Source organism: Pseudonaja textilis, chromosome 16 (genome assembly GCF_049901715.1).
Source record: "Pseudonaja textilis isolate UNSWEBS1 chromosome 16, rPseTex1.2, whole genome shotgun sequence".
Classification (NCBI taxonomy): Eukaryota; Metazoa; Chordata; class Lepidosauria; order Squamata; family Elapidae; genus Pseudonaja; species Pseudonaja textilis.
The window spans coordinates 1,415,549-1,441,563 of record NC_142005.1 but is presented as its reverse complement, the minus strand read 5'-3'; the positions used below and the strand labels follow the sequence as shown (position 1 = coordinate 1,441,563).

Sequence of the window (26,015 nt, the reverse complement as noted above, 5' to 3'; positions counted from 1 at the left end):
CTTCTGTTCTGTTCTCTTCTATTCTCTTCTATTCCAATATTTGTTCTGTTCTATTCTATTCTATTCTATTCTATTCTATTCCAATATTTATTCTAGTCTAGTCTAGTCTAGTCTAGTCTATTCTCTTCCAATATCTATTCTATTCTATTCTATTCTATTCCAATATTTATTCTATATAGTCTAGTCTAGTCTATTCTCTTCCAATATCTATTCTAGTCTAGTCTAGTCTAGTCTATTCTTTTCCAATATCTATTCTATTCTATTCTATTCTATTCTATTCTATTCTATTCTATTCCAATATTTATTCTATTCTATTCCTATTCTGTTCTATTCCTTCCAATATTTGGTCTAGTCTAGTCTAGTCTCTTCCAGTATCTATTCTATTCTATTCTATTCTATTCTATTCTATTCTATTCTATTCTATTCTATTCTATTCTATTCTATTCTATTCTATTCTATTATATTCCTTCCAATATTTGTTCTATTCTATTCTATTCTATTTATTCTATTCTATTTCTATTCCAATATTTGTTCTATTCTATTCTATTCTGTTGTTCTGTTCCTATTCTGTTTCTATTCTATTCTATTCTATTCTATTCTATTCTATTCTATTCTATTCTATTCTATTCTATTCCAATATTTATTCTATTCTATTTTGTTGTACTTTAATCTATTCTATTCCTTCCAATATTTATTCTATTCTGCTCCATTCCATTAAATTTGCCATGTGGCGCAGTGGTTAGAATGCAGTACTGCAGACTTAGTTCTGCCGACTGCCAGCATTTCGATCCTGACCAGCTCCTGGTTTTTGTTTGCCTTTAAATCAAAGCGGTCCGTTTCCCCACCTCAGTTCAGCTCCCATCAACTTCTGCATCCGTTCGGGGGCTCAACGCGCCCTTCCATTTTTTCCTGCGCAACGCCGCTGCCGCCCACCCGATATATGACCGCCTGCCTTCGCTCCCTTTCTCCCGCAGGCTCCTGTCCCAGGACCCGTCCCCGAGGCCGCCACCAGCACCCCCAGCCCCCTGCCTCTGGAGCCCCTCTCCGCCGCCCCTCAAGAAGAGACTCTGTTCGCGGAGCCCGAGCCCCTGGCGGCCGAATGGGGCCGGCAACGAGAAGACGAAGACAGTCCGGCGGCCGGCCAGCCCCTTCTGGATCACCAATACTGAATTAGAAGTTGGGGAGGGCGGGGGGGCGTGGGAGGCACCCACTCAGAACTATGGGCTGGTCCCATTTGGACTCTTCCTGGCTTCTCCGCTGGTCACCCATCCCTCCCCACTCTTCTGTCCCTTCACACAAACCAACCTGAACCGTGTCTTTTTTGGGGGGGCGGGGGGGGGGCGGGGCTTGGTCTGCAAGACTAAGGACAAGCAATACAGGCTGTTCCAGCCTTGCCTGCAATTTCTTCCGTTTGCACCTCCCTCCTCCTTCCACCGTCTCCACCCTGCCGCCCCCCGAAATACCTCCCACTTGCCTGCAGGGGCAGGCTCACCCCTCACCCCGCCAGTCCCAAGGGACCCGCCTTGCTCCCGCGCTCTGGCCGAGCGATGCTCAAGGCCCGTCTCATCCCCGGCCCCTTTTTCTTTCTTTCTTTCTTTTTCTCCTCCTCCTCCTCCGTCTGCTCTTGTTGTCCCCTGGGGTTAATAATAACGATAATAATTCTTTTCGTTTTGTTTTGGTTTTTCCACCCGGGTCTTCCTCTCCCAGGATGGTGGAGTCGGGGATGGGGGAGAATCTCTTTTTTTAAAAAAAAAGGCCGACGGGGGCGGGGGCCGGAATCAAAAGCAGCCGGAGAATTTCGACGTTCAGGATTTGGGAAAAAGCGGGGAAAAGACGCAGAATGTCGGTTATTGGGGTGTCTTTGCAGAAAAGGGGGGGGGGAAGAGAATCGGAGAGGCGGCGTTTTCGATAGTTTTCTCATCCTTCTCTTCGTGTCTGCGGAGATTCTCGAGTCCTCCAGATCATGGATGTCCCAGAGGTGCCTTTTTCCCCCCCACCCAAGAAGCAACTGGACTCTGTTTTTTCTTTGAAGATGTTTCCCTTCTCAACCAAGAAACTTCAAAAAAAAAGAAGAAAGACGGTCATTTGTATGACATGGTCTCGGGTCTCCTGCTTGAGCAGGGGGCTGGACTAGAAGACCTCCAAGGTCCTCTCCTAATTCTTATTCTAACTCTACTGTGTTCTGTTTGATATATATTCTGTTCTGTTGTTCTCTTCTACTCTCTGTTCTGTTTCTACTCTACTTTATTCTACTCTATTCTAATTCTTATTCTAATTCTATTCTGTTCTGTCCTATATATATTCTGTTCTGTTGTTCTATTCTACTTCAACTCTGTTCTGTTCTACTCTACTCTATTCTATTCTTATACTAATTCTATTCTGTTCTGTCCTATATATATTCTGCTTCTGTTGTTCTATTCTACTCTAACTCTGTTCTGTTCTACTCTACTCTATTCTATTCTTATACTAATTCTACTCTGTTCTGTCCTATATATATTCTGCTTCTGTTGTTCTATTCTACTCTAACTCTGTTCTGTTCTACTCTACTCTATTCTATTCTTATACTAATTCTACTCTGTTCTGTTCTATATATATTGTGTTCTGTTCTATTCTACTCTGTTCTGTTATATTTTCTATTATATTTACTATTCAATATATATATATTCTGTTTTATTCTACTCTACTCTGTTCTATTCTAATTCTATTCTACTCTGTTCTCTATTTTCTTCTTCTTCTTCTTCTTCTTCTTCTTCTTCTTCTTCTTCTTCTTCTTCTTCTTCTTCTTCTTCTTCTTCTTCTTCTTCTTCTTCTTCTTCTTCTTCTTCTTCTCCTTCTCCTCCTCCTCCTCCTCCTCCTCCTCCTCCGTTCTACTCTACTGTTCTATACTGTTCTATTTTCTGTTCTGTTCTACTCTACTCTACTCTACTCTACTCCATCTCCAAGGTTACCTTGTGTGAACTCGACCTCCAAACTAGATGCTGCTTGGGTTCTCGGAAATGCAGGGGGTGGGTCCCAAACTGGGTCCCCTTGTCTTCCTTGCAAAATTTCACTTGAGCAATATTGGGCGGGGGGGGGGGGAGGCATTTCAAACTATTGCTGCAGCTCATTAAGACCCAGATTTCCCCGCAGTTGGTCCCCCGAAGAAAGAGAGGGGTCATTCAAAGGTGTTTCCCTGTGTTGATTCTCATGTAAGTTAACCAGGTGAGAGGCGCTTCAGCCGGGGACGCAACATCCACTACGCTTCCCATTAAAGCGGGTGCAAGTTCGCGCATGGTCTCCTTCCTGTAAATAGGTCCTCCCCGGGACCAAAAAGGCACATTCAAGGTTGCGCAGAACAAGGGCTTCATCCCCTGCCTGTCTTCCTCCCCCCACCCGCTTAAGAGAAAAACCCAATCTGCAGGTGGTCCTCAACATCCGACTGCAATTCTGCCCACTGTTGTTAAGCGAGACAGTTTTGAACGGAGTTTTCCCCGTTTTGCGACCGTGCCCCATGCTGGTTAAGCAAATCGCTGCAGTTTTAACACAGCAAGGGGATCGCAAAGTACATCGGGTTTCCCCACTGAAATTCTGTCAGTAAGTGAGGTGGTTGTTAAGTAGAGGCTTTGCAAACCCGTCTTGTCAACAGTTGTTAAGGGAATTGCTGCCACGGTTAGTCGCCTGGTTGTTAAGAGAATCCGGCAATGTCACGGACATTGCTTGTCAGAAGGGCCCAAAAGGGGATCGCTGCGACCGTCATAACTACAAATCAGTTGCCTGAATTTTGATCCCGTGACCGTGGGGAGGCCCTAACCATCCTGAGTCGCTTTTTGCAGTGCCCTTATGGCAACCTTGGTCACTAAACAGGCCGCTGTAAACAGAGGACAACCTGTACTTGGACCACAAAGCTAAGAGGGCAGAGGGAAACCTTGGTTCCGCTCTCCGGCAGGCTTAGCCATGATGGCGCAGTGGTCAGAGTGCGGTACTGCAGGTTCCTTCGGCTGATTGCCGGCTGACTGCAATTTGGCAGGTTGAATCTCACCAGGCTCAAGATTGACTCAGCCTTCTGTCCTTCCGAGGTGGGTAAAATGAGGACCCAGATTGTTGGCAGCAAGAGGCTGACTCTAAACTGCTTAGAGAGGGCTGGAAAGCACTATCAAGCGATATATATGTATTAGTGCTATCTTCCTTCCTTCCCTCTCCTTTCCTCCGTCTCTCTCTCTCTCTCTCCCTCACTCCCTTCTTTTCTTTTTTTTCTATCTACCCTCTTTTCCTTCTCCTTCCTTCCTCTCTCTCTCCCTCCCTCCCGCCTTGCCTTCCCAGTGGTTAGAATGCAGTATTGCAGGATGACTCTGTCCATAGCCAGGAGTTCGATCCTGACCAGCTCAAGGTTGATTCAGCCTTCTGTCCTTCCGAGGTGGGTAAAATGAGGACCCAGATTGTTGGCGGCAAGAGGCTGACTCTGTAAAGTGCTCAGAGAGGGCTGGAAAGCTCTGTGAAGCGGGATATAAGTCTAAATGCTATTGCCCTTCCTTCCTTCCTGTTAGAATGCAGAATTGCAAACAAACTCTGCCCACACAGTCAGCAGTTTGATCCTGACCAGCTGAAGCCTTCCGTCCTTCCGAGGTGGATAAAATGAGGACCCAGATTGGGGGGGTGCAGGCAGAGTCTGTCTCTGCAAACGGCTTAGAGAGAGCTGTAAAAGCCCTAGGAAGCGCTATATAAGTCTTAAGCGCTAGCTTACACTCAAGACTTCTATAGCGTTTCCTAGTGCTTTTACAGCTCTCCCTAAGAGAGAGAGAGAGAGAGGAGAGCCGAAGCAGAGAAGGGGGGGGGATCCCACCAGGCGCTCTGCACATGTTCAGAAGCTCCTTCCTCCCCCCCGTTTGCCCGCTGCTCTTCCTTCCTCCCGCCCAGCAGGAAACCCAGATTTCCTCGCTCGGCCCCGCTGCGCCTCCTCCGCCTCCTCCTCCTCCGCTGCCGCTGCTGACGCCGCCCGGCGCCCCCTCCCGCTTCCTCCCCGTCCTGGGTCTGCCCGCCCCCCGATCGGGGGAGGAAGGCGAGGGCGGGGCCTCCGCCTGGGCCGCAGGGAGCGGACACGGCCAGTCCACGCGGGGCAAGAGAGAGAAGCGGCCGCCGGAGGAGGAGGAGGAGGAAGAGGAGGCAGCGCCCCGCTCCAGCATCCGCCGCAAGAGGTGAGGCTTTGGGGGAAACCGACGCGGCTTTGCCTTGCCGGACACGCATCTTCTTTGCACGCGTGGGCTTCCGGACACGCATCTTCTTTGCACGTGTGCACCGGGGCGGAGGCGGCACCCAGGATTTCGGACCCGAAGCCGCCGCCCCCCAAAAAAAAATTACAGGGAAGAAGGGAACCGGGGACGTTGTGCAAAGCGCCGCTTTTGCAAAAAAAAAAAAAAAGGCGCGCGCCTCCCTCCATTCAGACGTCCGGCCGGGCAGACGCGGGGAGGGGAAAAGCTGGCTTGCCGTCCGCCCCCCCGCCCCCGGAGCCTTTCCGTCCTCGGGCACGAGCACCGGCGAGCCCGGGATGGAGCGGGGGGGCGCTCGCCCGCCCGCCCGCTAGCGACCATATGGCGCTTTTGCAACGTGACAGCAGCCGCTTCTGCTGCTGCTGCTGCTGCTCGGGAGCGCGCATCCGGGGGAGACCCCCTTTTGCCTTGCAGCCAGGAAGCGGGAGGAGAGGATGCGCGCTCCCGGCTTTCGCGTTCCCCCCTCTCTCTCTCTTGCAGGCGCGCGCGCCCGAGAGATGCCCGCGTCTTCTCATCGCCGCTGCTATTGTGTGTGTCCCCCCAAAAAAGCAAAAAATAATAATAAATTAAATTAAATCAGATTTCCCCACCCTCCAAATTCCCCTCCCCCAAGATTCCCCAGACCGGAGCAAGAGCATGTGCAGAGTGCCCTTTGCTGAAAAGAAAAGACGGGGGAGATTCGCCTTTGGAAAGGAAAGAGGTTCAGCCGTGGTTTCTGGGCTGGTGGGTGGGTGGGTGGCTCTTTCTACTTGCACCCCCGCCTGTTATTATTTGCACGCCGACCCTGCGAGGTTGGCCTGCTTGGAGAGCCATTTCCACTCTCCCACCCCCAACCTGCAATGACAGAGCCCCAGGATGTGATCCAGATGTTGCGAGCGAAGGCATCATCGTCTCTTCCCCCTGGGAGAGGGAGAGGTGGGTGGATGGAAGGAAGGGAGGGAGGGAGGACGCCCGTCCTTGGCCTCGGGGTGGACTCCGATTCCCATCCGTGGGTCAGCAGCTGGCTGGAGATGCAAAGAGCGGTCCGAGCACATCTGCAGGGCATCTGGCCGAGGAAGATGGGAGCTGCTCTTTGGAACACAATGGCTTCTTCTGCCTGGGGGGAAAATATATACATATACATATATATATATATATACCCTGGTTAGCAACCGGGCGGTCAATCCCAGAAGGATGGAAACATCAGGACCGGGTTGAAGCTCTGCGGTCGTAAAACATGCCCTCCCCCCTTGGAAAGGGAGGGGGAGTAGTTGTGACAGCTGGATTTGTCTTGTGTGCAGCTTTGTGTGGCTCTGGTGCATTCGGTCTATCCAGATGTGTCATTTGCACCCTCCTTTTTTTTTTTTTTTTTTGGCAAGCGTAGATGAGTATTTTTCAACCTTGGCGGTATCAAGAGAGGGGTGGACTTCAACTCCCAGAATTCCCCCAGCCAGCGTTGGCATGTGATGAGAGATGATGGGAGTTGGAGTCCCTTTAACACAGTATTTGGGGGGGGGTTGGAGGGGGCTCGTGGGTAGCCTTGCCTTCCACACAGAGGGTGTGCAAAAATGACACTCTTGGGCTCCAAGAAGGATTTGCACCTGGGGTGTATGTGTATTTGTGTGTGTGGGCTGCTGGCTGGGGAATTCTGGGAATTGAAGTCCAGCCACAGATTGAAAAAAAAAACAAACAGTTAATTTTAGGCTGAGCGTTTGGTGGAAGCATCTTCCCAATTAGGTGGCAACAGCAGAGCGAAATTAACACACTCTGGCAAGGAATTAATTCTGGAGCTCTTTTGCAACCTTGGATCTTTTTCACAATGAAGGAAATCTTCCTCCCGGGATCGAAATCATGCAAAAATTTGGCTTCCTTTATAATATATTCTATTCAACACTCCTTCCTCTTGAAAAAGCCAGCCTGCAAAGATTAAGAACAGCAAAGGTTCACCCAAAAAATATCCTGGAATTTGATTCAAACCATCAAAAAGAATCCACAATTCTTTAAGTAGCGCTATTAAAATAACAATGGTTGGAAGGGATTTGCATCCCAAAAAACTGTTTGGGAAAAAAGCAAATATTCATTCCAGGGAAACCAAAAGAACAATAAATAAGATTGTAGGGTTTAAAAAGCAAAGGTTCTAGTCCTTATGGTTCTGAATTTAAAAAAAAACAGATTATACACTGCAGCTAATTCATGCAAATGAGATGATTGGCCCAACCAGCACAGTTGTTGATATTAAAAATCAGTACAGATTTTAGATCTGGCCATTTAATATTTCCAGAAATGTCAGGATTTAAATCTGGTTTTCTCTGGTTAGCTTGAAACTTAGGGGTTTATTTTATTTTTTTACTGTGGTGTAGCATGTTGTGCAAACTCAACCTTAGAATAGAATAACGGAGTTGGAAGGGACCTTGGAGGTCTTCTAGTCCAACCCCTTGTTTAAGAAGGAAAGCCTATACAGCATTTCAGACAAATGGTTATCCAATCTCTTCTTAAAACCTTTCCAGTGTTCAGGGTAAGGTAGAGACCCAAATCATGGCTTAATCCAGGTTTGATTGTTAAATCAGCCCAGCCACGCTGTGTTCTGTGCTCTTGGCTATCCTGGGGTGCCCAAAACTATCAGAAACCGGATCAAAAGATCTCCTTTTATCCATGAGACTTGAACTCAAGTCTCTCCTGAATGCCAAGCAAACTTTCTTCCTTTTGGGAAATCTGCCTTCTTGCAACTTAAATTCAGGAGCCAATAATCCACTTTGGTGTGAGTTTTAGTTTTTTAACGCCACCCTTTGCATGGGGTGAAAAGGAATGTTTTGAGTGGCATCTACTCTGGTTCCAGCTTCCCCTAACCCTTGAGATGTGTTGGAACAGCAGCTCCCATCATCCCCAGCCAGCGTGACTCTTGACCTCAAAAGCTAGGGAAGAATGGGATTTGCAGCACAGCAAAGTGCGATCAGTTGAATGTGCAATTGATTTACGGCCACAATTGAGGCCAAAACCTCTGTTGCTAAATGAATTCTGCCCCATTCTAGGACCTTTCTTTCAACAGTCATTAAGCGAATCGCTGCAGTTGATAAGTTAGTAACCCGGTTGTTAAGTGAATCTGGCTTCCTGAAGGATTTAACTTGTCAGAAGGTCGCAAAAGGGGATCACTTGACCCCAGGACACTGCAGCTGTCATAGATATGAGTCAACTGCCAGGCCTCTGACTGCAACAGTGACGGCAACAATGTGAAAAACGGTCACACTGTTTTCAGTGCCGTTGTAACTTTGAACAGTCACTAAATTGAGGACTATCCATACTTTATAAATCCAAGAGAGATTCAACCTAGAACTAAGGAGAAATTTCCTGACCGTGAGAACAATTAACCAGAGGAACTGCTCGCCACCAGAAGTTGCACTGGAAGTTGTTAAGAAGAGATGGGCCTGAAATGGCAGAGGGTTTCCTGCTTGGCCAGGAGGTTGGACTAGAAGACCTCCCAGGTCCCTTTCAACTTAGTTATTCTGTAAGATGCCACCGAGAATCCTTTGGCTGTCTTTGCTGCTGCAGGGAGACCCAAACCGCTCGTTTCAGATCCTGGCTAGTCAAGTGCTTGTCCAGTTCCCCGTGGAAAGAGATTTATACTTGCGCTGCCTAATTTAACCTTCAAACGTCGCCACGGCTGGCATTGTGGTTAGGCGAAGGGTTGCCGAAGGCAGGTGGACATTAAGTGTCCAGGTATTGAGGTCCTTTTTCTGTCAGGCTTTGGCGGCAGGGCATGGGACGACAGACGATGGGAGTTGGAGTCCCTTCGCAATATTTGGGGGCTCACGGGTCACCCACCTCCTGTGCGAAGGGCGTGCAAAATGAAACCGCGTGCTCTAAAAAGGATTTGCGAATGGAGTTTTTGCTCTGGGCAAAAAGCAATGAATTGCAAATAGATGGGAAGAGGGTTATCTCCACCAAGGGCTGCATTCACACGGCCACTTAACCTGGTTAGTGCATTAACTCGGTTCCTAGATTTGCACAGTAGCTTGAAGAAGTGTAGCCACAATTGAGATCAAAATTTCTGGGGCACTTGTTAGAGTAGAGTAGAATTAGAATAGGATAGGATAAGATAGGATAGGATAGGATAGGATAGGATAGGATAGGATAGGATAGGATAGGATAGGATAAAAGAATTTATAGAATAGAGTAAAAGAATATATAGAATAGAATAGAGTAAAAGAATATATAGAATAGAATAGAATAGAAATATAATTCTTTTATTGGCCAAGTGTGATTGGACACACAAGGAATTTGTCTTGGTGTAAATACTCTCAGTATACATAAAAGAAAAGATACATTCATCAAGAATCAAGTCACAGCCAAATTTACGAGGTCCTTTTGGCCACGTTTCTCGAGCCAATCCACTTTGGTTGTTAAGTGAATCAGGCAGTCGTTAAGCAAAGCCAACATCCACTGGATTTGCTTTTCGGAAGCCGGCTAGCAAGTTTGCGATCACATGACCTGGGACGCAAGCAACCATTGTAAATGAATTCTGGTGGCCGAGTGCCTGAATTTTGATCATATGATTGTGGCAATGCGGCATCGGTAGTCATAGGTGTGAGGACTGGTCGTACGTCACCTTTTTCAGGGCTGGTATAAAATAGTCACAAAACAGTTGCCTGTAAAGTCTGTTCGCATTGGGATGTGAATTTAACTTTGGTTTTCTCTAACCAAGTGTAGCCTGTTGAATAACTGCTGTTGTTATGTTAGTCACCCAGTCATTAAGTGAATCAGGCTTCCTCCATTGACTTTGCTTGTCAGAAGGTCGCAAGAGGGGAGCACGTGGACACTGCAACCATCATAAATACGTGTCAGTTGCCAAGTCTCTTCAGTGCTGTTGCATCTTTTTGAATGGTCACTAAACGAATTGTTGTAAACTGAGGACTATAGAAACTTTGACCAAAGCCAAAATAGCAGAGGGAAACCTTGGTTCTGCTCTCTGGCAGACTACAGATAATCCACGATTTTACAACAATTCGTTTAGTGAGCGTTCAAAGTTACAACGGCACTGAAAAATGCCTTACAACTGTTGTAGCATTAACATGGTCATGTGATCAAACTTTGGCCCTTTGACAACTGACTCGTGTTTATGATGGTTACAGAGTCCTGGGGTCCCATGATCCCCTTTTGCAAGCTTCTGACAAGCCATGTACACGGGAAAGCCAGATTCGCTGAACAGCCGCGTGGCTAGCGCAGTGTCTGCAGTGATTCGCTTAACAACGGTGGCAAGCAAAGTCATAGAACAGGGCCAAACTCAGCAAATGTCTCTCTTAGCCCAATGTCTACGGAGATTCCCCGTCATCCAGGTCATTTTTGTCCCAAAGGTACTATTCCCTCCTGCCCCGCAAGAGGCAATTGGACTTTCTGTTTTTTTTTCTTCGAAAAGGTTTCGCTCCTCATCCGAGAAGTTTCTTCAGCTCTGACTGAATGGTGGGTGAACAGAAGGATTCAGTCAGAGCTGAAGGAAGCTTCTCGGGTGAGGAGCGAAACCTCTTCAAAGAAAGAAAAAAAAACCCAGAAAGTCCAGTTGTCTCTTGGAGGAAAAAAGCACCTCGAGGTCTCACTTAGCCTCGGAAATTTGGGGCGCGATTGTGGTCATACGTCGAGGACTCCCTGTATAGTTCAGCCTCATCCCGTTCCCCGCAGGGACGCCAGCTTGCTTTCAATGCCACCCTGTCTCTTTTGCGAGCCGGCTGGAGGCTGACGCAGCCCGAATGGCACTCGTCCCCCTTGACCTGCCCTTCCAGAGGGAGAAAGCCCCCATTCATCGCAGCTAGAAATCCAGCTGCTAAAGGAGTGGCCGAACGGGGACCCTTGCCCTTTGACCTTTGCTTTTCCAGAGTGCCCTGCTTATGCAGAAAAAGAGCCCGGGGTGGTTTTTTTGGGGGGTGGGGGATGAATGGGGGGTGGGGGTATCTCCCAGAGGTGGGGGAAGACATACATACACTAGACACAATAAAGATTGTTTTCGGGTGGGTGTGAAAAAGATCCTGGGGTGTTTTTTGGCGGGGATGGATGTGGGTGTAGGTAGGTGGTAGGTAGGTAGGAAGGGAAGGAAGGAAGGAGAGGGAGAGGGAGGAAGAAAAGGGGGAGGGAGGAATGAAGGAGGGAGGGAGGGAGGAAAGGAAGGAAGGAAAGGAGGAAGGAAGGAAGGAAGGAGGGAAGGAAGGAAGGAAGAGAAAAGGAAAAAGGGAGGGAGGAATGAAGGAGGGAGGGAGGAAGAAAAGGAGGGAGGAAGGAAGGAAGAAAAGGAAAAGGGAGGGGAGGAATGAAAAGGGGAAAGGGAGGGAGGAAGGAAAAAGGAAAAAGGGAGGGGAGGAAGGAGGGAGGAGGAAGAAAAGGGGAAAGGGGGAGGGGAAGGAAAGGGAGAGGGAGGAAAGGAAGAAGGAAGGAAAGACTCTGATTACTTCTTCTTGCACACCTTTCATGACCATACTAGGGAACATCATCTATGCTAGAAGGGAGTAGGATTTGTGGAAGGAAAGGTGGAAGGATGGATGGATGGAAGGAAGGAAGGAAGGAAGGATCATTTGTTGATAGGCTGGGCGGGGGGAGAGGAAAAGACCTTGGGAGAGGAAGCATAGCTGCTGAATGAGCAAAGGGACTTGACCAGCGGAGAAGAGGGGAGGTGGCACACACACACCCCCCATAGACACAAGGTTGAGGTTGTTTTCGGGTGGGTGCAGAGACCAGATTGAGCCAACGGCCACCACTGTGATTTTCCTATCAAGGGGAACCGGGGGGGGTGCAGGGGGCTACCTTCCCCATTTCGCCCCCGTCCCCATGGTGTACATTTTGGGTAAGGGGGAGAAACGAGCGTCGGGTCCAAAACCGGCCTGGGTGGTTGACGTTACAGCCGCGCTTCCTGTTTTGCAGAGGAAATGCAGCAGAAGCGGAAGTCCGAATTCCCTGCCCCCCCTCCCCAACCTGTGGTGTTTCTTCCTCTTTGCTGACCCTCCTCCCCCACCCCCACCCCAAGACAAAAGCCGTCCACGTAACATCCTCAGGAAAAAGAGGTCGGCTTTGGCCGCAACCACGTCTCAACACCCACACAGATAGTAGTAGCTGGGTTGTGTACCTAAGACAGCACGTCCCCTATGCGCAGCCGAGCAAAAGGCCCCCTCCCTCTCTCTGGGAGATACACCCCATTCATCCCCCCAAAAAAACCCTGGGCTCTTTGTCTAATGTGTGTGTGTGTGTGTGTGTTCCCTCTTCCCCACTGATCAAGCCCCTTTTCTCAATCAATAGTCATGCTTCCCTTCCCCAAGGTCTTTTCCTCTTCCCCTGCCTATCACCAAATGATCCTTCCTTCCTCCCTTCCCCTCCCTCCCTCTCCTCCCTCCCTCTCCTTCCTCCCACCCTCTCTCTTCCTCCCTCCCTTCCCCTTCCTTCTTCCCTCCCTCTCCCTTCCTTCCTTCCCCTTTCCTCCCTCTCCCTCCCTCCCTCTCCTTCCTTCCTTCCTTCCTTCCTCTCCTTCCCCCTCTCCTTCCTCCCTCCCCTCTCCTCCTCTGTCCATTCCTTCCTTCCTTCCCTCCTTCCTTCCTTCCTTTCTCTCCTTCCTTCCTTCCTTCCTCCCTCCCTCCCTTCCTCTGTCCATTCCCCTTTCCTCCCTCTCTCTCCTCCTTCCTTTCCCTCCTCTCCTCCCTCCCTCTCCCCTCCCTCCCTCTCCTTCCTCCCTCCCTTCCCCTTTCCTCCCTCCTTCTCCTTCCTTCCTTCCTTCCTTCCCCCCAATGGAAAAAATCTCCGGGCAGAGCGTGCCTTACTTTCCCTCTGCTTAGGGGGCCGTCACTGAGACCCCAGGAGGGGCCGATCCAGCCCTTCCCCCATCCCTCTGCTCAGTGGACAGGAGCACTTCAGGCCAACATTGCTATCAACCTTTCATGGCTGAGCGAGAGACGGTTGTGGAGTGAGTTTTGCCACGCATTTTACCAGCTTTCCTGCCACCACTGTTAAGCGAACCACTGCGGTCGTTAAGTGAGTAACAGAGCCGTTAAGGGAATCCAAGCCAGACTCAGCCGCTGTCCGAATCTTAACGGCACCCAAACACCTCCTTCGCTGGGGAGCCTTTGTCGTTTTCACCCAACGGTGGCATATTGTGTGCCGTGAAACCCACAAGTCCCCATCGAGGCCGTTCAGAATTATTTGGGCAAGCGGAAGATCTGCCGCCCGGCAGCCCTGAGCGATGATGCATTCTGGCAGTTTTCTTCAAAAGGCAAGATAAATATATTCCGCCAATTTGGAGAGGTGAGGGGGGGTTGCCCCCACCCTACCCCACCCCCCTTTTTTTTAAGCTGGAAAGTCGGGGATGGGAAAGGGACAGTGGAACCATTGCTTTTATTTTACCGACTCGACTCACAGCTGCAACGGAGCCCAAATATTATGTTGCTAAACGAAGAAAAATGGCTTAAGCGCAATGGTGGGATTCAAAAATGTTGACTCCCGGTTCTGTGGGCGTGTCTTGGTGGGCGTGGCAGGGGAAGGGTATACTGCAAAACCTCCCTTCCCTCCTCACTCCACTAACCTGCTTTCCAGCTCCATTCTCCTGTGCAGGGCAACCAAAGGAGACCCAGCTGTGGGTGTGGTTTGATGGGCGTGGCATTCTGTGGGCATGGCTATGTGGCTTTGTGGGCGTGGCAGGGGGAAAGTGACTGCAAAATCCCCATTCTCTCCCCGCCCCACTGACCTGCTTTCCAGCTCCGTTCTCCTGTGCAGGGCAACCAAAGAAGACCCAGCCAATCAGCTGGGACTCAGGAGGCGGAGAATAGATGGGGGCGGGGCCAGTCGGTGGCGGGATTTCCTAGTTCTCCTAACTACTCAACATTTCTGCTACCGGTTCTCCAGAGCGAGCTAGAACCGGCTGAATTCACCACCTCTGGTTATGTGAGTTTTGCCCCCATTTTTGCAATCTTTCTAGCCACCGTTGTTAAGTGAAGCAGGGAGGTGGTTACGTTAGTAACACAGATTGCTAAGTGAATTTGGCTTCCCCTCCCCATGGACTATGCTCATCAGAAGGTCACAAAAAGGGGTCGCGTGATCCCTGGGACGCTGCAACCGTCGTAAATAGGAGTCAGTTGCCCAGCGCTTGGATTTGGATCAGGTGACTCTGGGAATGCCGCCACGGTCCTAAGTGTGCAAAAGTTTGCAAAACGGGGATCGCGTGACCCTGGGACAGAGCGATGATTGCAAATATGAAGCAGGTAGAAATTGTGTTCACTTTAGACCAGTGCTTTTCAACCTTGGCCACTTTAACATGTGTGGACTTCAATTCCCGGAATCACCCAGCCAGGTTGCTTTAAGATGGATGGACTTCAACTCCCAGAATCCTCCAGCCAGCCTTCTTTAAGAGGAGTGGACTTGAATTCCCAGAATCCCCTAGCCAGGTTACTTTAAGAGGAGTGGGAATTGTATTCCACCACACCCTAAATTTCCCAGTGTTGAAAAAGGGTTCTAACAATAGTAGTAAATAGTAAATGTTGCCTGTTTTTTTTTTTTTAATAGAATTCAACTGAATAATTTTTCCTTTCTATTTTATTTCTGGAGACGTGTCTGCACATATTGCAAAGGAACCAAAATAGCCACCTTTATGGAAACCCGAGAAGGAGAGCTTCATCATCATCCCAGTCGGTTGTTCCTTGCACGCAACTTTGGGGAAGGGTACCTTCCCCCCCCCCCCCCCCCGCTTTTTAGAAAGCCGACTTCCATTTCCTTGCACTAATTTTTATTTTCTGGGTCATGGAAGAAAGAGCGCGCTCTTCTTAAGCGCAATGCCCTCTGGCTCGGAGGTTGGTGGTTGTGCGCTTGCATCACATGCCACGGCGGAGTAAGCCGGCCTTTTTCCTTTGATTGTTTGCAGAAGTATGTTTTTGCACTTCCTCCGCTGGCTGCCGAGGATGAGAGAGCAAGAAGAGATTCCTGCCCTGGGGGTGTTTCGGTCGGAAGGCCGCCCTTTAACGTCTGCAAAAATGTGATCTCGAGCAGTTCCCAGACACTTCCTTTTTCTCCTCTTGCGTTCTGTCTGAAGAGTGGTAGGAGGTGTTAATACCACTTTAGCGGGCCTTAGTAAGATCACACTTTTATTTATTTTACTTATTATTTCTTCGTTTGACAAACATGTACAAGACAACAAGGATAAGTATGAATATAAACAAGAACAAAGGGAGTTAAATCAGAGGCGGTATTCAGCTGGTTCTGACCGGTTCTACAGAACCGGTAGCAGAAATTTTGAGTAGTTCAGAGAACTGGCCAATCCTGACTGGCCCCGCCAACCCCATCTCTTCTTTGCCTCCCGAACCTCAGGCTTTTGCCCCCCAACAATCTGGGTCCTCATTTTACCCACTTTGCATGGTTGAAAGGCTGAGTCAATCTTGAACCGAACAGGATCAAACTCCTGGCAGTGGGCAGTTTGCTTGCAATACTGTATATTCTAACTCATTTTACCCAGCTCAGAAGGATGGAAGGCTGAGTCCACCTTGAGCCGTTCAGGGTTGAACTGCTGAATGGCTGGCAGCGTGACTCTTGTGGTATAGGATCTACTGCTTGACCAGGGGGTTGGACTACAGGACCTCCGAGGTCCTTTCCAACTCTGTGACTCTATTCTGTTAAAATGCATGTGAAAAGTACCCAAATTCATGGCTCTCCGAGGACGTGCAAGGGAGATTCTACAGGGGAAATTCTACTTATTGGGAAAAGTCACTTCTGATGGTTCTCACATGCACAACCGTTGTAGCATCCTTGGGTCACCTGCACCAGAATTTGGACACTTGGCAACTGACTCGTTTTTATGACGGTTACAGAGTCCTGGGGTTCCTCGCGATCCCCTTTAGCCACCTCCTGACAAGCAAAGTCAATGAGGAAGCCAGATTCATTTCACCTTGTTATTAACTGAACAGTGGTTCACTTAACAACGGGCAAGAAAGGTCATAAAAGGGGGCAGAACTCACTTAACCAATGTCTCACTTAGCAACCGATGTGTGGGCTCAACTGTGGTCGTATAATGCCTACATGAGGCAAAAATAAAGCAATGTCTGTATTTTTTTCATAAGGTTAAATATTCGGGGACGATGTGCTTCACTCCGATGCAACGTGCATTCCAACCCTGTTTGTAACGTTTCGTTGTCTCTTTTCTTTGTCCAAGAAACACTTCCAAGATGACGCGGGTCCGTTGCCCCTTCCCAGCTTTCGCGACCGCCATGTCTGCAGCATGCTGACTCACAACGGTGGAGTAGAAGAGGGCGCCAGGAATTGCTCCTCTCCCGAACGGCTTGCAAGCGTCTCTCCATGGGGAGCGCACTGTCTTTCTCTGTCCATCTGACCCTCACCACTGGCTGTCTCAGGAGCCCGCGATTGGCTGGCGAGCCTGAGAGGCGGCAGGGCCTTCCCTCCAACCAGAGACAAGGGCGGGATCCGGAATCCTGAGCGCACGCCGGCCAGTGGCGATGCAGTCGGACGATCTCTTCGTTCGCAAGATGCGACGCCACTCGAACCGTCCACCACTCACCTCCTTCTCGTTCGACAACTTCCGGGCCCCTAAGCCCCAGGCGTGCGAGGGCCCGCTCGTGGGCCACTGTGGCCCGCCGCTGAGGTCGCCGCAGCGCAGCGGCCTAATGCATCGCAGCAACAGCGACGTGACCCTGAGCGAAGGGGAGCTGACGACTGCTGCAGGGGCTCCCAGCTCCCCGTTGCCGCTCTCCGTGGCATCCGTAACAGGGTTCCAGCAAAACAGCAGCAGCAGCCCCAGCATGCCCTCGAAGAGCATGGCGCCCCCTCGAGCCCGGGCACACAGCCACGAAGAGTCACGGGCGGGCAGCCCCACCGCCCGGCGTTTCCGCGATCCCCTGCTCCTGCTGGGACTGGCAGCCTCGGATGTCTGGGAATCGGATGGGAGCGGCGCCCCGTCGACAGAGACCAGTGTATCGCTTCCCGCACCGGAGGCAGCCACGCCGGTGTGGGGCCGCCACTTGGCTCACTATGACGTCCAGAGTATCCTCTTTGAGCCGGGCGAGGGGGTCCGGGAAGCCGCCAGGCAGGGCAACGTCACCACGGGTGCCTCGGCAGCTTCGCAGTGCCGTACAGCGGACGTGACGCCGATTCTTGAGGACGGGGCGGAAGAGGAGGAAGGAGGCATACTGGTGCTCAGCTGTTCCGCCTTTCGGGTAGAAGCCGGAGGGGAGGTCGAACAAGGGCTAGGCCAGCACCGGGGGCTGCCCACGGGCTTCCACTGTCCAAACATGGCCGTTTCAGTGCTGGAGGAACCCCGTGAAAGTTACGGACAGAGGAGCAGCCGAGTGATGCACGCCATCGAGTATGCCGATCTCGGAGCCTGTTACTACCGGAAGCATTTTTACGGCAAAGGTGAACGAGGGGCGGCAGGGAGAATGGGTTGGAGGAGCAGAGCAGAGGGAAAATGGCCAATGAGCTGCCATTTTTTGTAAAATTTCTCATAAAATTGAAACACAGGTAGTCCTCGACCTGCAGCCATTCATTTAGCGGTACTGAAAAAAAAGTGAGTTCACGGTCTGTTCAGCCACTTATGACCGTGGCCACATCCCCTTGGTCACGTGATCAGAATTTTAAGAGCATGGCAACTGGCATGTACTTATGACTGTTGCAACATCCTGGAGTCTCACGATTCTGCCATTTTTGAGCTTCCCAGCCGGTTTCCAGCAAGCGAAGTCAAGCCGGCTTGACTTAAGGCCCACACGATTCCCTTACCGACTGCAGTGTTCCGCTTAACAACTGTGGGAAAGGCGTAAAGTCAGGCGCTTCTCGCTGAACCCCTGGTTTGCTCAGCGACGGAAATACTGATGCCGATAACGGTCGTAGGTTGAGGACAACCCAGACATTTTAAAAAGCCATATTTGAGTGGGGTAGAAATAATCTCTGGTTTAAAACTGAAGTTCAGGAGCTGTTTCCAGTTGGAGTTAAGTTCTTCCCTTAGATTTAATCTTCGAATGCAAAGTAATTTGGGACATCAAAGCAGTCTGTCCTAACCAGATTAGCCATTCTTCCCAGGATGGAAGACTTTGATGTTTGTGTGGCTAAGAACTTCTCTGTCCTTCCCTTGGTTTTAAAATAGAAGCTAGAACAATCTCTGTTTTGCCTGAGTTTGTTTCCCTTTCACATGACAAGTTTTCTCAGAAGCTGCCGTGGCTCATTCTCTTCGTCCTCTCTGCGTTAGAGTTAAATGAGCCATCTTTTTTTAAAAAAATTATTATTATTTATTGTATTTTGTTTTTACAAACAGTCCATCTTTCATTTAAACAATGTGTGTCATCTTGTTACAAATACCTTGTGCGATAATATTTCTGATTAATACAAATTCCATACCGTAACAATAATAATTTCATCCTTATTTTAAACTACTATACATGATATCTCTTATTGTTATAACGACCCCCTTCTTAACTCCTCCTCTATATTCTTGAATTTAATTTCTAACTTCCATTTTTATTTTCCAACCATTGATAAAATAGTTCCCATATCATATAACATTCAGTTTGTTCTTTTTCTTCAATTGACCGTGTTAATCTGTTGATTTCTGCACGTTCTAATATTTTCCTGATCACATTTTCTTCTATTGGAATCTTTTCACCTTCCCAGTTTTGAGCAAATACTATCCTAGCTGCAGTTAATACATAAATAATTAAATATGCCTTTTCTTTGCTATAACTTTCAGGTATCATCCCCAACAAAAAAACAATTTCAGGTTTTAAGTCTCTGGGTTGCTTTTTCCTCTTTTCCAACCATGTATGTATTTTTGTCCAGTATCTCTTAGCTTCTACTCATGTCCACCACAAACGAGGAAAATGTCCTTTTCTTTTTTCTTAACCCAAATCGGGGAATTTTTGGAGCAAATGAAGAGAGTGTAACCCTGGTGGAAGTTGGCGCGGCCTTTCTCGGGCCACGTTTTGGCCTTTCCTTGTTTTAGGAAATTTGCTCAACTACTGTAGCTTCTCCTGCTTTTCCAAGGGAAAATGTATTGAAAAAAAGTGACTTACGGCTGTTTTCAGACTTACAACCGTTGTAGCATTCCCACGGTCAAAACTTCAGTTCCTTGCCAACTGACTCATATTTATGACGGTTGCAGTATCCCAGGTCTTGTGATTCCCCTTTTCTTGACCTTCTGACAAGCAAAGCCAATGAGGAAGCCAGTCACCTAACAACGGTGTTACTCACTTAGCAACCGCAATGATTCACTTCACAACTGGCAAAAAAGGTCATAAAATGAGGCAAAACTCAATAAATGCATCATTTAGCATCAGGAATTTTGGGTTCAGTTGTGGTCATAAGTCAAGGACTACCTGTAATTCAATGGCCCACTTGGTACAATAGGCTAAAAATAAGAACTTTGAATTCCCACAACATGCTGGACCCCAACCTGAGATTGAATTTAGTGACATAGATGCCTTTCAGTAAACCTTTTTTTTTAAAACTGGTCTTTTCCACTCGTGTTTCTTGACCTTGGCCACTTAAAAGATGCGTGGACTTCAATTCCCAGAAATCCCCAGCTGGCCATGAATGGAGGGGAAAAGAAGAAGGGAAGGGAAGGAAGGAAGGAAGGAAAAAAGGAAAACTATTCATTTATTTTAGAGCAGTGTTTCTAAAACTCGAAACTTGAAGACGTGGGGACTTCAACTCCCAGAATCCATGCTGGCTGGGGAATTCTGGGAGTTGAAGTCCACACTTCTTAAAGTGGCCAAGGCTGAGAAACACAACTGGAGAAGAAAGGTAAAAACAAACAAACAAAGGTTTATTGAAAGGCATCAGTCAGTGTCAGTAAAAGACCAAACAATTGCAGTTCACCATCTAGGCAACATACATTTCATCCTTGTGTTATCTTTCCTTTTAGATTTTTCGTGCTGTGCGTTATCTCCACTTCCTGTGGTGCAGGGCCCTACTATAACAATTACCATTTCCTTTTTGTAAAAAAAAAAAAAAAATCCTGTGTTTCCTCTTTTCAAATATTTTTGGTTTTAGGCCGGTGGAAAGGAGAAACCTTGGCACTTAAACGCAGCTGCGTGTTCCAAGGGTGTGTGCTCTCGCCTTCCTTCTCTGTGTGCCTTAAATAAACACATGGGTCCTTCCGCTGTCTTCCCCAGAACATCAAAATTTCTTCGGGGTGGACGATCAGCTGGGCGCTGTGGCCATCTCCCTCCGTCGCGAAGAGAAGGAAGGAAGCGCCGGCCCGCAGTACAACTACCGCCTGATCATTCGCACGAGCCAGGTGGGCATCGCTCTCGTGCACCAAGGGAGGGCGAAGGTGTGAATTATGGGTTGTGGGAAGGGGGTGGGAGATGCCCAGAGTCTCTCCTGCAAGAGAGCGGCTGCCTTGCAAATGGTCTGGGTAGCCTTTGACTTAACGACGGTTTGTTTAGTGACCGAAGTTGCAACACCGCTGAAAAAAAAATAGCAGACTTCTATACCGCTTCAGAGTGCATCCGTTCCTCGCATCGATATTTTTCGAGCTCGGATGCTTTGAGATGGGTGAACTTCAACTCCCAGAATTTCCCAACTGGCTTCGAACAAAGGAAAATAGCAATAGCAATCGCACTTAGATTTTTGTACACCGCTTGCATGCTGCATCTATTCCTTACATTAGGGGTAGGGAAACTTGGCTCTCTTCTATCACTTATGGACTTCAACTCCCAGAATTCCTGAGTGAGCCATAAAAGGTTCCCCATCCCTGGCCTACTGGTTTTTCAGTTGTGGGGGAAATCAATTTTTGACTTGAATGGGACTCTTGAAATATATTAAACTGTTCTGTCCCACCTGCATCCACAGATGAAACTTCAAGTTATATAGTTCAAAATACTTTATGTAAACAAAACCAGAGACAGAAGATTCAGTTGCTCTGTTATCAGAGTCCTTTGGCAATCCTCCTAGAATCTGTCCGGCAATTCCGTAAAGTTCGTAACTCACAACGCAGTAAATCAGACGCAAGTCTTTCCAAGGCAAGATTCACTTTGTTTCCAGCAAAGATTTCAAAGTCGTGCGCTCCCTTATATCCTCTAAGAAAGGGCGTGTTAGTCTCATTAATTAATCCTTTGCTGGACGTCTCTTTTCTAATTGAGATTGACGTCTCAATCTTCTCCTAGTTCTGGCATCCAGCCAGCATCCGGCAGTTTCATCACAGCTTGAATCCTCTGATACACTTTCCTGATTAACAGTTAGCACCTGAGGTGCAATCAGGGAGGGAATTCCAGAAGAGGAAGACGCCTCTGAAACTTCTAATAAATGAGGCTCATCTCTCAGATTCAACTCCTCTTCTTCCCCCAGACTCCTCTCAACGTCGCTCAGCAATGCAGGCTCGAATCTCAATGCCAGATCTTCCTCCTCACTCGAGCCTACATCTGCTGACTGCCCTGGTTCAAACCTCGGAGGCACAACATTAAACAGTCCCATTCAAGTCAAAAATTGATTTCCCGCACAACTGAAAAACCAGTAGGCCAGGGATGGGGAACTTTTTATGGCTCACTCAGGAATTCTGGGAGTTGAAGTCCATAAGTGATAGAAGAGCCAAGTTTCTCTACCCGTGCCTTACATCAATATTTTTCAACCTTGGATGCTTTAAGATGGGTCGGGGAAGGGAAAGTTCACGGAATATCCTAGGGCAGTGGGTTCCTGTGCCAAAAATTGTGCGCACGCTTGCACGATCACGCTCGCGTGCCAGCACCCAGAAGGCGATGCATGCCCCCTACGCATGCACGGGCAATCCCCACCCACTCCCTTGCCCACACTGTGCCTCACAGCTTCTTTTCGGCCTCCCAGAGGCTTGAGGAAGGCTTCTGCAGGCTTTGCAGGCCGGAAACTAGGCCCGTTTCATCCCTTACGGTATTTCCAGAAAAACAGGAAGTGACAAAACGGGCCTAATTTTCGGCCTGCAGAAGCCTTACTCAAGCCTCCGGGAGACCGAAAAAGGCTTCAAACCAGCTGAAAATCAGCTGTGAGGGACGCGCGTGCACAGTGAGGTTAGTTTGCCTGCAACTCATGTGCCGGCACAAATGGCTCTGCGTGCCACAGGTTCGCCATCACGGTCCTAGGGTGCATCAACAGAGGGATTGGAATCAAGATCACATGAAATGTTAGCGCCACTTTATAAAGCCGTGGTAAAGCCACATTGGGAATGCTGCATCCAGTTTTCAAGGCCACGATGTCAAAAAAAAAGGTGTTGAGACTGGGTAGGGCTAGTTTAATGAAAAGAAAACCTGGGGTGACACAATAGCATCTTCCAATGTGGAACAGCTGGCCACCAGAAGTTGCGGGTGCTCCATCAACTGGAAGCTTTTAAGAAGGGACTGGACGGCCATTTGTGTGGAATGATGTAAGGTTTCCTGCTTGGGCAAGGGGTGTAGGACTAGAAGACCTCCGAGGTCCCTTCTAGCTCTGGTATTCTGTTAGTCGGAAGAATTCAGCAATCATTAATTGACAAGATGTAAGGGCAGTACTCGAGTTACGACTAATGGAGGCTGCCTATTATAGTCCTTAACTCGTGACAGCTGCAAAACGGTCGGTCATGCGTTCGAACTCGGTTTTACCACTTTTTCTGTAAGAAGCAGCAGCCTGGAACTAAGGAGGAATTTCCTGACCGTGAGGAGAATTGACCAGTGGAACAGCTGGCCACCAGAGAGGTTGTGGCTGCTCCAGTCACTGGAGGTTTTTAAGAAGAGATTGAACAGTCATTTTTCTGGAATGGTGTAGGGTTTAATGAACTTTGGTCTCCTGTTTGAGCAGGGGGGGTTAGACTAGAAGACCTCTAAGATCCCTTCCAACTCTTATTATTTCTAGGAGTAGTAGGAGAGAAGGGTCTCCTGTTTGAGCAGGGGGGTTGGTCTAGAAGACCTCCAAGATCCCTTCCAACTCTGTTCTGTTATTTTGAACGTCCTTTTTCCCCCCTTTTGACTTCTCGTTCTGTCCCTCCCAGCTGCGGACGCTCCGTGGATCCATTTTGGAGGATGCCCTGCCCCTCACCGCTCGCCATGCCTCTCCCCGGGGCGTCCCCCCCAAGAAGCTGCTGGAGCACATCATGCCGGAGCTCAACCTGCCGTGTCTCCGTCTCGCTTCCAGCTCCCCGAAGGTCCCTGAGACGTTGCTGAAGTTGGATGAGCAAGGGGTAGGTTGGATGGCGCGTTCCCCAAAATTTGGGCAGCGGGAATAATGCTCTTTTCCCTCAGAAACCTGGTGTGATGACCCAGGGTGGGATACAAAAGCAACCAGGTCACAAAAAACAGGTGAAGTCCCTTTAATTCCTTCAACTTGGCTTCAAAGGTCCAATTATCATTGACTGGAGGAAAAAAACTCCCCTACAAACAGTTGTGAAAAGGAAGAAATTCCATTCAAACTCAGAATACATATAAATTATAAATAGGAAAAAACAACACAAGCCACACTCAAGCAATTAATGAGACAAGGCAGGATAAAGAATAGAATAGAATAGAATAGAATAGAATAGAATAGAATAGAATAGAATAGAATAGAATAGAATAGAATAGAATATTGGAATGAAGAATAGAATAGAACAGAACAGAATAGAATAGAATCTCTTTATTGGCCAAGTGTGATTGGACACACAAGGAATTTGTCTTGGTGTAAATACACTCAGTATACATAAAAGAAAAGATACATTCATTAAGAATCATCAGGGACAACACTTAATAATAGTCATAGGGTACAATAAGAATAGAATAGAATAGAATAGAATAGAATAGAATAGAATAGAATAGAATAGAATAGAATAGAATATTGGATTGAAGAATAGAATAGAATAGAACAGAACAGAACAGAATAGAATAGAATATTGGAATGAAGAATAGAATAGAACAGAACAGAACAGAATAGGATTCTTTATTGGCCAAGTGTGATTGGACACACTAGGAATTTGTCTTGGTGTAAATACACTCAGTATACATAAAAGAAAAGATACATTCATTAAGAATCAAGAATCATAACGTACAACACTTAATGATAGTCATAGGCTTGAAGATGTCCACAGATATTGAAATACACACACTGGGAAGAACGCCAGACTCAGATAAGAACTGAAAGACTAGAAATATTTTCATGCTTTGTTTCCAGCACTGGGCCATGCACATTTTTTCCTTTTGAACAGTCCTCACAGCTGCAGCCCATGAAGGGGATCAGGGCCTTTTCCTCCCCCATAGACCACACCATTCACGTTTCTCCCTTATCCTCTCCTCCCTGCGTGCCCTAGGATGAAGAGGGGATGGACCTGGGTCTTCTTCTGACTGCCCAGCCAGCCTCTGCCCTTCCCCAGCCTCTTCCACAACCTCCAGAGTCACACTCCCACTCCCTGTCGGCTGTTCCTCCTCTCCCTCAGAGTCATGACACCTGGACAGGCATTCCTCAAGTTATGACCGTAATGGAGCCTGAGTCTTTTCTTAAAAACCTCCAGTGTTGAGGCACCCACAAGTTCTGGAGGCAACTTCTGTCCCAGTGGTTGATTGTCCCCCCTGTTAGGAAGTTTCTCCCTAGTTCCAAGTTGCTTCTCTTCTTGATGAGTTTCCATCCGTTGCTTCCTGCCTTGCCAGCCCTCAGCTCCGCTATTGTTTCGGTTCTTGCAGCTTAGCTTCCAGCGCAAAGTTGGGATCCTGTATTGCCGGGAGAAACAAGGCTCGGAAGAGGACATGTACAATAACGAGAAGGCCGGGCCCACCTTTGAAGAGTTCCTGAACCTCTTGGGCGAGCGAGTCCGCCTGCTCGGCTTCGACAAATACCGTGCGCAGCTGGACAACAAGAGTAAGTGTTGGGCATGATCAGCTTCTGCAAGTGGCTCTGCAAACGAATCCAGGTTTGCACAAACTCAGGCCCAGTGTTGCGCGCAGTCCCATCCTTGGAACAAAGGAGTGCTCAGTCAGTACTAAAAACTTATTTCATGACATGGTTGATAAGGTGTAAAGGTATGTAAAAAACACCTTGAAAAAATGGTGTCAAAGGACGAACGGATAAGAGACCAATCAGCCTTCTAGCTCCCTAGTTTCTCAGGCAGTAAAGGAGAGGGGAGAGAATCTAGATCTAGGGAAAGATTTCAGAGTGTACAGGTAGGTGGGAAAGACTTTGGGAGGTGGAGCAAAGAGACCTGCCCAGGAATGGTCAGGTAAGAGACAGCATAGCCCTCAGCTGTGCAACAGGCAGGACAGCAGACTCCGAAAGGACTCTCCTGAATTTTTCAGTCTGTGAAAGAGACAGGGAGGAGGAGAATTCTAATGTCGGTCTTGCAAGGTTCTGTTAACCTAGCTTTACATTAAAGTAGAGTTAAGCACATCAGGGGGTGTTAATGTGAGGCCGGATTTTAGGAGGGGATTTTAGCAAAACCAGCTCCCACCACCTCATCTGAAGGAATCCTGAGCGCAAGTGAAGGAGGAGTCAAAGGTGTCATTGGCTTAGAACAGTTGTGCGGCCGTTGGATTCCATTGACTCTTATCTAGCTGACCATGAATTGATTAGATTCTTCTGCGCAAGCTTGAATGAATCTTCTGTGCTTCAATCTTAATGGGTGTTTTTTTTTTATTCTTTGTGCCTGTCAAAGCAGTTAAAAGTCACCAAAACAATGTTTCCTCCTCCCTTCTTGCCCTATCTTTGCAGACGACTCCACAGGGACTCACTCCTTGTACACCACATATCAGGATTATGAGATTATGTTCCACGTCTCCACCATGTTGCCCTACACACCAAACAACCGCCAGCAGGTGAGCAACGTTTTAGTTTACCTCACTCTATTGTCATTGCGCCTCTTACAACGAAATCAAACACCCT

At 48.2% G+C, this 26,015-nt stretch overlaps 2 protein-coding genes across 4 annotated transcripts in view; both read left to right on the top strand.

The window, feature by feature from the left end:
• Window positions 1–1,662, top strand: part of PCNX3 (pecanex 3) — a 55,721-nt gene extending 54,059 nt beyond the window's left edge. Inside the window, 1 exon segment of the mRNA XM_087914120.1 lies at window positions 975–1,662. Within this exon segment, the coding sequence (XP_087770246.1) occupies window positions 975–1,169 (195 nt within the window). The 3' untranslated portion in view covers window positions 1,170–1,662.
• A 3,375-nt stretch (window positions 1,663–5,037) lies between these two features.
• Window positions 5,038–26,015, top strand: part of SIPA1 (signal-induced proliferation-associated 1) — a 51,166-nt gene continuing 30,188 nt past the window's right edge. For 2 of the 3 annotated variants that reach the window (XM_087914146.1, XM_087914147.1), the window contains exons 1-6: window positions 5,041–5,171; window positions 16,381–17,597; window positions 20,345–20,469; window positions 23,167–23,355; window positions 24,824–24,998; window positions 25,845–25,948. In XM_087914146.1, coding sequence (XP_087770272.1) covers window positions 16,682–17,597; window positions 20,345–20,469; window positions 23,167–23,355; window positions 24,824–24,998; window positions 25,845–25,948 — 1,509 coding nt within the window. In that variant the 5' untranslated portion in view covers window positions 5,041–5,171; window positions 16,381–16,681. Of the gene's footprint in view, window positions 5,172–16,380; window positions 17,598–20,344; window positions 20,470–23,166; window positions 23,356–24,823; window positions 24,999–25,844; window positions 25,949–26,015 lie in introns of all 3 variants that reach the window. The other variant, XM_087914148.1, reaches the window with a different exon arrangement.